The following is a 13,287-nucleotide window of genomic DNA, read 5'->3' on the forward strand; positions in this document are numbered from 1 at the left end:
TAAGCACGTTTTATATAAAGAATGTCTGACCTCAAATACTATCGACACAAAAAGATAAAATACTTCCTATTATTACGCTTAAGATTGCATTGTTTAGCTGGTTGTACACAAAAAAGGTTACATCTTAGGATTGTTTCTCGAGTTTATTCTTCTTTTTCTTCTTCCCGGATTTCTTTTTCTTGACACTTGCTCCAGGTCCTCGCTTAAATACAGCCAAAATTTCAATGCTGTATTGAACATTTTAACAATAATCAAGTATGATTAGATATTATTCAAATTTAATCAGCATATTGTACAAAGTGAAATAATAAATCACTTAACACAAAGAGATGTACCTCTGGGTACCAGGAAAGAAATTGAAACCATGGGCTTTACTCAAATGCCAGGCCTTGCTTGACAATAAGGCCGTGCAATTCTGTAAAACAATTCATGCACATCAGAAAAATTACATGGAAATCAGACACGGATGGAACTAGCCATGGTATTTTCGGTATTATTGACCGATTTACTTGTGAACGGTTGATCTGGTCAAACATGTAAAACTCAAAGGGAAACATGTCTAATTACCGATGAAATATTATAAAAACTCGTTTTGGATTAACAAAACATGTGTCAAAAGTTGCCTAAGTGTATTTTTGATGCATAAACCCTCCTAACAAATTTTATTAAAAATTAGACAATTGATGAAACATGATGCCATAATTATCTTAAAAAAATTAAATCATTTGAACAGAAAGTGTTTTAGGTCAATCGAATATGTTTTAAGCGGTACAAAATACCCGTTACTTGACCCGCCATATTGCCACCTCTAAATGCAGCTTTTAACAACCATTTTAAAAGAACGAGAACTAGAAGTACCTCTTTGAAGCTTTCCCAGCCACAACTTATATATATAAGTGTTTGAGGTAATGACCGATTTTCTTCTTGTGTGGTTCTGCTAGGAATCTGAACTGAATCTTCTCTTGCACGTAATATCCAAGGTCTTTTTTCATCTTTCGCCTTGAAGGTTGGGCTACAGTTACAATATTGAAAACACATAACAGTTTCAGATTCTTCATTTCTTATCATAACTTGACTATAAAAGTCAACTAAAAAATTGCATCTATGCATACCTTTCAAGTGTCATGGCTTTACGCTCTGCTGATTTAATGTCCCGTAAAGCACCAATCAAAGACGGGTCAAGCCCCTTTCTAGGAGGGTCAACCACAAGAATATCTGACCCCACAAGCCAAGAAAGTGGTTCCTGAGAGATGTATGTGAATCAAATGTTGGTTCTACAACAGTTTATAACAACTTTATGGAGGTAATGCTAGTAAAAGTTGAGTAAATTGCCATTTTGGTCCCTGAGGTTTGATCCAAAATGCGACTTTACTCCAAGTTGTTTATTTTTCTCCTCTGGGTCCCTGATGTTTGCAATTTTTTGTCATTTCGTCCAACCCACTAACTCCGTAAAAAAAGGTCAGTTAACACGGGTTTTTTGGTAAGATTACACATATTTTTGTTTTTGCCATTTTCATCCAAAACCCGTTTTACATGATTACAAAAAGATGGGTATAAAATGGGTTTTCGATGAAAATAGCAAAAACAAAATGTGTAATCTGACCAAAATACCCCTGTGTTAACTGACATTTTTTGACGGAGTTAGTGGGTTGGACGAAAATGACAAAAATTTGCAAACGTCGGGACCCAAAAGGAGAAAAAAAAACTATTTGGACTGAAGTGGCGTTTTGGGCCAAACCTCAGGGACTAAAATGGCAATTTACCCTAAAAGTTATCAAGAGATTACTGCATGTATGACCCTAAACTAAACAAATAATAAGAATGCATGATTGAAGATTTAATACTAACGATTGAAGTGTCAGCATGATGCCAGCTAATGCTGCTGTCAAGGGAGCTTGGCAACCGGTCAATTGTCTTCTCAAAAGCAAGCTTAGATTCTTTATTAATCTCAACGCATCTAACTGACCTGAAAATATCAATATTTAAAGAAAAAGGTATAAGTAGTTAATAAAATAAGCTCAGAAACACTTGAAATTAGACAGAACAAACAACATATAAACATTTCTTTCCTGCATTTCCTTGTGGAAGCCAGTGATAATCCAATGACTCCAGCTCCAGCATATAAGTCAGTCACCGATGAACCAATAGGGACATATTTATGTAGTTTTTGAAGCAACGAATCAAAGGCCTGAAGTATAACACGTAACATCACACACATACACAATGCATGAAAGTGCTAACTATATAGACAATAAAGTTTAAACCAAAACAAATTTGTGATGGATAAGGTTTTCACCCTTGTATTTGCTTGACCGAAGCTCGATGGAGGCAAATAAACATCGATCCCTCCAACATGCTCCCAGAAATCTCTTTCTCCTAATAGATGCCTCCATCTATTTCCGAAAATTACCTTCATAACCCGATAAAAGTAAGTTTAATTAGTTGATCCTTAATAGAAACACAGTAACAAAAAATAGGTCACTCACATTGTTAGTTGATGTTTGGAAGTTTGCCCAAACAGAATGAATTAAATGAACTTCACTGTTTGGGCCCCCATTTCTCCACAAGAACTACAAGGCAAACCACAAAAACAAATTTATCAAAGTTAGTATACATAGCAAAGGGATATTAACGATGGAGGAGTCGGGTCTTTCATAAAGAAAATCATTATCTTTATTTTAACTTTTAGTTAACAAAAAAATGGAAAAGTATTTAATTTTCATGTACGCGACATCACAATGTTCTAAGGAGAGAAGTTACATAGTCTTACCGTAGCTAAGTTGTTTAGCTTTTCTGAACTTGCCGACGTCTCACTTCGTGCGTTCCAAACTAAAGAAACTTGTACTCTACCTGTAAATTGAAAAATAACCATCGCAATATAAGATCCAAGGTAGTTTTAACTTTTGAATAGTCAAACACAAGCTTCACAAAGAGGATAAAATACTGAGCAGCACTAATAACTGACCACTTCTATATCTTTCAGAAGCAGGGAGAGATGTGTTGTATGTAGTGACAGCCATCTACAGATTACCGTTGAATTAGCATATAGAAATATGCCACTAACTCGCAAATAATAATTAAGTTTCCTTTATACTGAAAACATGTTGTACCTGAACATATCTCAGATAACCAGTCCGTTCGTCTTCATCATAAGGTTCGATGTTTAGAATCTTTATACCTGAAAAAAGTTCAAAGCAAGACAGAAAGAACAATGAAAGAACCTACGTCATCATACGAACTTCTTATACATTCCAGAAATAAAGCAAGTTCAGAATTTTAGAACAAGCCTTTTTTCAGCAGCTCCACTGCAGCATTTATGTTTGGATGATGTGCTGCACATATAAAAGGTGAAGAACTGTACAGTTAGCTCAGAAAGAACTCGAATGGTAATTAAAAGTCGGGATGCACAAATTCAAACCTTTGCAATCAGGTATATCAACTACATTGTGTGTACCCTCTTCATAGAGCCCAATCAGAGGATCAGTTGATGACCCGCGAATGGCGAGTTTCGCTCGGCACCTCCATCCCCACTGCAGTTGAAAGCAAGTTAGTTTCTACATGAGCTTTATTTACAGTACACTCTCTGATGTAAACCGGTTCACCGAAACCCGTCAGCAAGCCACTTCTATTCAATTTAAATTATTGTTTTCCTTTTTTCTTTTCAGGCACGTTTCATTTTTCTTTTGTTGTTTACTTTCTTCTAGTAATTAGGTGAGTGGAGTCAAGGGTAGTTTTGTGTTTTAAAAAATAACTTCTTGTAATCTCTTCTATTTAAAATAAAGTATGGAAATAAAAATAGCAGAGAAGAATATTAGAAGAAACTTTGTTTGGTTTTATCTCGCAACTCGTGGGTTAAAGCTATTCCAGTGCTAGTTCAGGTCAGGCAAAACTGAATGCTCATCTTTGGAACCTAAATTCCATTCGAGTGGTGCATATGTATCTCGGTTTAAAATATTTTGTCCTATATAATAGCTTGAGTGGCGAATTCTATATCTCAAGTTGTTCATAGCCTCTAGGCTCTATCCAGCCCTACAGTTTAGTTCGGTGGTGTTCTCTGTATCCGAACTAACTGTAGCCTATCCTGTTCCTTTGGCCGTTACGTTTGAACCAGTGTTGTTTAGAGAATTCTACATCATTCTCTGTCACCAAGAAAAAAAATATCCCACAAATTGCTATCTTTTGGATCTTCCATTTAGACATAGATCTAAAAGGATTTAAAAGCAATAAACATAAAATATCTTTCAAAATTGCCATTTCACTAACGCAGCTACTTGCAATTTGATTATCACTTCAGTAAAGACTAACCTAGACCGAACCGTGTAAATCCTTGTGTTCTTTATTTTTTCTACAGTTTATTTGTGTGTGTGTTTGCAGCCAGATCCTAATATAGGGACTGTAACTGTTAAGGATAGATTTCACATATTCAAACCTGAAACCTATCTAAAAATTATTGCCACTGTTAGACTAGATATCAAAAACTTAAAAGCAACTTACTTAATACTAAATGTCATTAAAGGAGGGATAGAGTAGTTTGCAAGAAGAAATACCAGCCTACAAGTATCGAAAGTGAAATCGGAGACACCGAGCTTCTTAAAGAAGGTAGTGGCCTCTTGTAATACAACCGGACGATGGAGATTATCCTCGTGAGTACACCCTGAACACCTGTAAAATTCAAGCACAATTCAGTATGTATACAGGGAGAAAGAACTGAATTTCAAAATTAGTGGTGGAGTAACGTACGAATCGAAGTGAGGACAGTTGAGCGAGCATCCTGAGGAAGTTTTAGAGTTTGTAAGCAATGAATTTGACGATAACGGTGAAGATAATGACGGTTGTGGATGCGATAGTGGTTGCGGTAGTGTCTGAAGAGAGGAGCAGCAGGTGACGGAGGTGGTGGTGGTAGAGCGGTGGCTTAAGACAGAGATGGACGGCGGAGCAGAGAGGAAGAAGACGGACATTTTTGGTCGGCGGTGGCGTAGTGGTGGCGCGGGAATGGATAAATGTGTCACAAAACAAACATCTTTTCCGGCCGTTGGGCAAAATGGTAACATCGAATAATATGATGAGCCTATCGGCCCTGTCCCGATACTATTAGAACAATCTTGGTAATTTGTTTAACAAAGCCGGGGGGGGGGGGGGGACTACAAAAGTAAAAATTAGTGATTAGATAAACGGTAATTTTATCCCTTAGTGATTTTGGACGAAGACAACTGTCACCCTTATCCCATATTTCTAAAAAAGTGTTGTCTTATCTTCTGACGTTTTCTAATTGCATCAAGGTATCCCTGAAAGGGTAAATCTGTAATCTTACCAAGCATTTTCATAATCTTACCCATATTTATTCAATAAACTTCAATTCTACCCCATGTGTTTTACCTACGCTGACATGTTTACACTCTGTTTTATCAAAGTGTCTTCTCCGGCGATGTTCCGACCACTCCGACAATATTCCGACCACTGGAGAAGCGTATTCCGACCACTACACACATCCTTATCACTCGTTCCACCACCAGATGCTTTCAGAACATCGCTGGAGAAGACACTATAATAAAACAGGGTGTAAACGTGTCTGCGGAGGTAAAGCACAGGGTGTAAATGTGTCAATTATTTCTATTTTTTTATTATTAGGGGCAAAAACGTCTTTCACGTTAAGGGGGGTACATTGATGCAATCTGAAAACGTCTGGGGTAAGATAACAATTTTTTGAAAATAGGGGGTAAGGGTGGCATTCGCCCCTAACCACAGGGGTAACATTGCAGTTTACTATTTAAAAAAAAATTAGGTGAATTTTTAAGTTTAAGGCATCCTAAATCAAACTTAAAAAAAAAACTTACAACTAATATTGAAATTTGGTTAAAAACAGGTGAAAATCTGATGAATTAGGTGAATTTTTAAGTTTAAGGCATCCTAAATCACCTTATGTGTATTTTTAATTCACAAAACCTACTACGGTGTGTTTATAGCTTTAAGCGACGACACCATCTGATGAATCTCAATCGTCCCGTCTCTTGCACAAAGGTTGTGCTTATTGTTTCGGCGATGATGGTCATGAATGTTAAAAGAACTAGGCAAAAGAATGTGACATGTAGATCAATCAGATTAGAGAATTGTTTAGGAGGTTGCAAATTGTTAATAGTATTAGTATTAATCTTAATAGTAATATTATTTTTATCATTATTAGTTTTTTTTTTTAAATATTACATTCAACAGCCAATGGAAGTACAAATTCATCAAAGTAACAGTTCTTTCTTTTGTATACACGAGTGCCCTTTATGTAATTAAACCAAATATTGCGTTAAATAAACTTTTATTATTCCGTATTTGGAAAATATCACATAATAGTAACCAAGTTTCACGTTTGTTCCACTAAAGTCACTCAAACTTTTTTTGTGTCTCTCAAGTAACTCAACTTTCAATTTTTGTTTCAATCTAGCGTAATTATCAGGTTAACAAGTTACCTTGATAATGTGTCAGGTAACTTTTCATTTTTAAATTTTTAATGCCTACATGGAATATACAAACAATGACATGGCCTTTTCAATTAAAAAGATTAATAAAAAATATGGATTAGTTTATTCAAAAAAATAAAAAAGTAAATAAATAACAAACGATGAATTCCTAATTTCATAAACACGTTTTCCATGGAACACCACATTTGAATAATTTGCAGGTTCAAGATTATCCACATAAAGATTAATAGAAAATATGGATAAGTTTATCAATAAAAAGGAAGAAACGATGAATTCCTAATTTCATAAACACAATTTGCATGGAACACCACATTTCAATAATTTACAGATTCAGGATTATCCATATCTTGGCTGCAATTGAGCAAGATATCCGTTCTGTTGATGTTCATGCTGCGGTGCAACACCGGGAACATACTACAAGAATTGATCGGAGTTCTAGCTGATTCATTGCTGCCGGAATCAAGTTCGCCGGAATTAGGTTGAGAAGTAGATGTTGAAGTGGGCGGTGGTTCTTGGTGGTGTTGGATGCAAACGTGGCTGGCGGTTAGGGTTTAAGATGAGCATATAAATAATTACTAACAAAAATTAATAAAAATATGGATTAACTGACAAGCCATCAAGGTAATCTTTTAACCTGATAAACGCATAAGACTGGAACAAAATTGAAAGTTGAGTGACTTTATAGAGACAAAAAAAAGTTTAAGTGACTTTGGTAGAACACATGTTAAACTTGGTTACTATTCTATAAAATTTTCCCAGCATCATCACCAAAGGAAACCTGCTAGTCAATGATATTATAAACATCTTTTAATAACTAATAATAACATTTTTAATCACCAGAACTTATTCTCCAAAAGATTTGAAAAGATATGTTGTTCCAAAAATGTTAAGAAGAAAATATAAACCTAGGGAAAGATGCAGAGAACCAACAATTGTAGCTGGTAAAAGAATACTAAATCGAAACAATTCTGCATTTGTAAATTCCCTTCCCAGCGGCTCTAATATTAACTAAATAAATGCCACCAAACACACCAAGTTTAAACACATCAAATGGTAACAAATGTCATTTTTCTTCCATCGTAGGAGTAGTACCTTTACGTTGATTAATTTTAAAAAGAGGGAAAAGAACTTCATGACGGTTGGTTGTCACTTATACCAATCACTAATCATCTTATTATCATCAGTCAGTCGTCGGTACCAAAGTAACGGTCACCAAATTCCCCAAGACCAGGTATAACGCGATACTCTTCATTCAAAGCAACATCTATCTCTGATGTTACTATCTTCACTGAAGGAAACCGTTTTGAAACACAATGTATTCCTTCTGGAGCCTAAATAAATACAAAAGGGCGTGAATACGTATGTGGAAATGTTGAGCACCAAACTTTCCAGCTCTACATAGGTAGTATAGTATGACCATGAATCTGAGTCACACATATTAACTCACCGAGACGAGGTTGAGGAATATTATGTGTGATTCTGGCACTCCTTTCTGTATCAGTAGCTCAATTGCCTGGTTAGCTGAATTACCTGTAAGCCATATCACACACAACGGTAGTTCAGTTTGCAATCAAATTGATAATGATCCATCACACTGAATTTGCAGAACTTCATGAATTCCCTGAGTTGTCCTTTTAAAAACTACATTACCATTTCTCATAAGTTTTTGAGTTACAATGTTCAATGTTGTCCATTGTTTATCATTTATTATAAAACCATCATCTTGGTCGAATGTTGCAATAACTTTGGGACTTGAAAAGACTAACGATGTATTTAACATGTTCAACGAACAAACAAAAATCAAAGAGTGAAGTGTCTTTCTGAAAAATATATCTACCAACCTGTAGCAAGAACTGGATCAAGGAGAAGCACGTGTCTTTCTGAAATGTCTGTTGGGAGCTTTTCATAGATAAGCTGCACATATTATGAAACATATATATTTTTTCATACATAATAATAATATAATATAATATAATATGTCCACAAAGAATGTGCAAGAAAAACTAAAAATATAATTTATCAGACAATAAAACAAGAGATATTTACCTGCTTCCCATTGTCACCATCACGGTGGATAAGGATTTTTCCAATTTTTATGCCTTTACAACATGCACGCAATGCATTCTCCATACTTTCACCACTGTAAAGTAAAAAAAAAAAAATCGGTTACTAAATTGCATTCAACAGTAAACATTCTACATTACAACCCGACACTGATTCATTACCCAATCTAGATAGTCTCAGACCATGAAGTAAACAAAAACCGTTTAGGTGAAATAACAAAGCGTGTCCTTTACGATAACAAAAAAACAAGCACTTATACATAACAAGCACTCACAATAACACATCTTTTAATGTTTAAGAATTACTCACCTTCGAACGATAGAGACACCACACAGTTTTTTGCAAAAGTCAACTCCACTATATACCGATCCTGCAATAACAGTAACCTATCAATGATATTGAGGCAACTTTCGAAAAGATTTACAAGTGAAAAATTGCTATTTTCTTATTCATGCAAATTCACCTTCTTTTACTTAATTTCTAGCAGTTACTCATACAACAATAACAACATGCATCCAGTAATTTCCAGCACCTTAAGTAATTTCATAAAAAAAAAAACAGTAAACCGTACCTGTCGGAGTGACTACCTGCATCTCAGTAAATGGTAAGTGACCAAGGCCATGCTCCACAACCAGTCGAATTAGCCGGTCCGAATAAAATACAAAATCATGCTTTGATATCTCTTTATCTCGAATTAAAGTATGCATGCCCCGAATCTGTAACACAGGTCTTCAATCAATGTACATGTCTTACTATTTACTAATAATAATAATTTAATTATCAGAATAATGTTGTTTATCCACATGTCATGTATACCTGGAATGTTGATTGAATTACATATATGTTGGGATATATTTTGCAAAGGTCATGCTGACCAAGCTTTGTGCGTATATGTTGCACTATCAAGTCTATTGCCACATGATTATCGCCTCCTCTTGGTATGATGACATCAGCATACTTTTTTGAGGGAAGAACAAAATCATCAAAAGCAGGTTTAACAAACTTTGCATACTGCACAGAATAGTTTTGCCAGATGTTGGTCAGAACTAGATGATTGACGAACCTTAAGAAAACTCCAAAGAGACACTCATTGAGAATTTTAAAAAGTAGAGAAATTTACCTGCTCAAGCACAGAATTTACATCCCTGCCCCTCTCAACTGTGTCTCGCCTTATTCTACGAGCAAGCCTAACATCAGCATCTAGTACATATATTTGTCAACAAATAAAGAAGACATGTTACTGATGTTAGTTAGCGCAATGAATATAAATTCATTAATCAGGACAAATGTATAAGTTAGTTATAATTTGGTATCGACGTATCGTAATGAGGTCAACAGAAGGTATTACTGCAACCATTATATGAAATATAGAAAGACTTCATACATACACAAAGACTAAAGAATAAATTGTAGGCTCCACAAAATACGGTTACAATTAGGGATCATAGAATGAAAGCTTAAGAATAATAATAAACACCTGTGTCTACAAATATCTTCATATTCATCAAGTCACGAACCCTTTGATCATGAAAAACCAGTATTCCCTCCAAGATAATTACATCAGATGCATTAACCTGACAGGTACACAAAAAACAAGTTAAGGAGTAATCTTTAACGGTAAGATTTTGGTAAATTGGTAATATTAACCTGGCAGCTGCATTCCAATCAAGCCAGTAAGTTTAGAAGCGAGTACCTGGCGGAAGGATTCAGAACATCGCCTGTGGTTTTTGAAGTCATATATTGGAAGATGTACCGAGTTTCCTTTTTTGAGCTTCTCAATGCACTCTAACATTTGCTCTGTGTCAAAAGCATCTGCAGCAACAAGAATTTTTTAATTTACAGCATGAGGTGGCAAATTGAAAAATGATGACCTAAATTAATAAGAACATTACCAGGGTGATCAAAATTATACTCGTGGACCCGTTTAGATTCTTCAGCAGTCAACCCACGATAAAATGAATCCTATATAAGTACACAACAGACAGAAAAGAAATGTTAGAGAACTTCAAGGATTCTTTTCATTCAGGTATAGAAGTTAGCTATTTGCAACAAAGAAAGAATCAGGAATTAAAAACAACAAACTATCTAAAAACAAAAAAGCACTCCATGCATAAGTTGATCAACAAACCTAAACACTAGAAATCTTGTATCTAGCAAGCCTAGTGTGTGTCAGCATCATGAGACGCAATGAAAGCTTCTAAATATTTTTTAGGTGTCCTAACATGGTATACTATGTTGTCAAAAGCGCAAGGCGCACTTAAAGCGCATATGTCTCGCCCGGAGCCTAGGCGCAAGGCGCTAAAAAAGCGAGAGCTTTTTTAAGTGAGGTGCAGATTAGAAAAATACTAGTTTTAGGGGTTTTAGACTTGTTTAGGGCTAGTTTAATAATAGGCCTTAAACAATCATTACATTAATACTATTTTACAAATACAATAAAAATCTAATTATTATATATATAATTCATATAAGAAAAATAAAAGCTGTTATAAATAAGAAAATAAGATATAAAGACGCTGAATATAAAAAAGTTAATAGTAGTAAACTATATCAAAACAAATGTTGAAAGGTTAATTGAAAGATTTATGGCACAAATCATGGATACAGAAATCTCAGTAGCAAATAAAAAGAAAAGCTCAAATATAACAAAAATAGAAAAGGAAAGCCTAATATTTTTTTAAATACGCAAACAATAAAACCCTACGAGTATATGCAAAGAAAAAGACTGCCGCTCTTGCAAAAAAAAAAAAAAAAAAAAATAAGGAACGTGAGAAGAACGAAGACACAGAAGGCGATTGCTGCACTTAAATCGGTTTGTCACTCCTTTATCTTCTTCATTGCGCCTCACAAGTCACAAGTTTAAAGCCCACGCCGTTTCTCATCTGCGCCTGGTTCTGGGCGCTCGCCTGAGCAGCGTTTTTACAGAAAAACCCATATTCTCGCCTGAGCCACCACCAGTCGCTATAGCCGCGACTCGCTGCGCCGGTTGCCTAGGCGCGCGCCTCACACGCTTTTGACAACATAGATGATATTTGGACAAATATGTAAAACTAAGAAAGCCCATTAATGCTCTCCACTCATTATTTATTAATGTTTGATAGCATCTATAATTAAAACTTGATAGGAGCCTGAAATACACAATAGAGTTGTAATATTCTTTGAAGTGACCAGGGGCTTAGTAGATGCAAGCACCGGCCTCAAATGGGATATAACAACAATAAGGCACATTGGATTTTAATATTCCAAACTATGACCCATCAGTCGACAATAATCCATACCGACAATTTAACCAGTGACACAACTAACTTTCACTTCCGTTGCCGAGGACAATCCCAACATAATCATCACTGATTTACACTTGATTTCGCCCACAGAGATGATTATGAGTGAAACGGGGAAATGTACTTTTCTTGTGAGCGAAATCAAGTATCCATCAAGTGTAAATCTGTGATAATTATGCGACTGAGATTGTCATTGGCAACGAAAGTGAAAGTTAAGAGTGCTATCGGTTAAATTGTTGAGTACGGATTATAATAATCAGCTCACTGAGTCGTAGTTTAGATTATTAAAATCGAATTTGCCTAATAAGAATAATAAAAAAATAATGAACACATATGGTCAACATCAGCATCAAACAGAACCTTAATTATATTCATTCGTACACTTTTCAACCCGTTCTAGTGGGACCAGTATCACTCAAAAACTCTCATTATCAGCCTTTACTACCGTACTAAAAATGCAGGTTAATAACAACACATCACCTGATTGACAAGAACAACACGGTGATCATGAAGCTGTTGAATAATCATGTCACAAACCGTCGTCTTACCAGAAGCAGTACCACCAGAAACCCCTAAAAAAATACAAGATAATCAAATACACACAAAATTCCAACAACTGATTGTCTTATTAGTTAACTAATCGGTTTAATAAACGCAAAGATTGATAAAAGTATAAAAATACCGATGACGAATGGCTGTTTGATTGATTCAGCAAGAATGGAGGTCGACGGAGATCTTGGAGAAGAATGGAATCCGGCATCGAGATGCAGGCCGGAGAAATGAGGACCGGAAGCGGCCTCCATCACGGCGTCTATCGCCGTCGTCATCGTAGAGTCGTTGGAAAATAGATTAAAAAGGGAGTGAGTGTGTGGGGTTTTTGCGTTGCTCATAAGCTGTTTTACCGTTCTTTATTCTTTACCATATGCTCAATAGTCAATAATTGGCATAAAGTGTGTTTTTTGAATTTTTCTAGGGTTGTTCAAAACAATCTTTTAAAAACCGGTTCAAATTGGCTGGTTATACCGGTTTAACCGCATACCGGTGGTGAGTTCGATACGACAAGATCCGGTTTAAATGGGGTATTCAGTCTTGGATTGAAGCGGCGGTTTTTCCGGTATAACCGGTTTGAACTGGCGAACCAGTTTCGTTTAGCCCAATGTTGCACCTAGGAACAAGTTCCAAAGCATAATTTCGCACCAGAAAAATTAAAAAAAAAAAATTTAAAAATTTGTGACTAATCATGACGAGTCATTCTTTAGACCAAATTCAAGATGAAACATTGCAAATAGTTTGTATTAAGATTGTTAATTGTGACAATTACATCGATTGTTAAAAATGACATCTTTTACGTTTTAATCATCAGATATTGACCATGTGTATTAGTATATCCAAGATCAACTTAAACAATTAAAAAAATATGAATTGTTTGTTAACATCTATTTAGGATTAAGATGAGTGTTAAATACCTAAAGTTA

General features: G+C 35.4%; 2 protein-coding genes across 2 annotated transcripts; both read right to left on the reverse strand.

Moving 5' to 3' along the window:
• Positions 1 to 39: 39 nt before the first annotated feature.
• On the reverse strand, positions 40 to 5,120 carry LOC110904084 (uncharacterized RNA methyltransferase pc1998). The gene is made up of 15 exons (XM_022149888.2): positions 4,741 to 5,120; positions 4,548 to 4,662; positions 3,419 to 3,530; positions 3,288 to 3,332; positions 3,111 to 3,178; positions 2,966 to 3,020; positions 2,771 to 2,850; positions 2,487 to 2,570; positions 2,297 to 2,410; positions 2,070 to 2,188; positions 1,849 to 1,966; positions 1,113 to 1,243; positions 859 to 1,012; positions 336 to 415; positions 40 to 227 (listed from the first exon to the last, which is right to left on the reverse strand). The coding sequence occupies exons 1-15, from the start codon at positions 5,049 to 5,051 to the stop codon at positions 125 to 127; spliced, it is 1,689 nt and encodes a 562-aa protein (XP_022005580.1). The 5' UTR covers positions 5,052 to 5,120; the 3' UTR covers positions 40 to 124.
• A 2,236-nt stretch (positions 5,121 to 7,356) lies between these two features.
• LOC110904081 (uridine kinase-like protein 1, chloroplastic) lies at positions 7,357 to 12,729 on the reverse strand. The gene is made up of 13 exons (XM_022149886.2): positions 12,495 to 12,729; positions 12,293 to 12,384; positions 10,427 to 10,496; positions 10,228 to 10,346; positions 10,012 to 10,108; positions 9,655 to 9,734; positions 9,351 to 9,545; positions 9,106 to 9,250; positions 8,844 to 8,904; positions 8,517 to 8,610; positions 8,312 to 8,384; positions 7,918 to 8,000; positions 7,357 to 7,801 (listed from the first exon to the last, which is right to left on the reverse strand). Exons 1-13 carry the CDS (start codon positions 12,700 to 12,702, stop codon positions 7,655 to 7,657), a joined length of 1,464 nt encoding a protein of 487 aa, XP_022005578.1. The 5' UTR covers positions 12,703 to 12,729; the 3' UTR covers positions 7,357 to 7,654.
• Positions 12,730 to 13,287: the final 558 nt, after the last annotated feature.

This window comes from Helianthus annuus, chromosome 14, assembly GCF_002127325.2.
Source record: "Helianthus annuus cultivar XRQ/B chromosome 14, HanXRQr2.0-SUNRISE, whole genome shotgun sequence".
Lineage (NCBI taxonomy): Eukaryota > Viridiplantae > Streptophyta > Magnoliopsida > Asterales > Asteraceae > Helianthus > Helianthus annuus.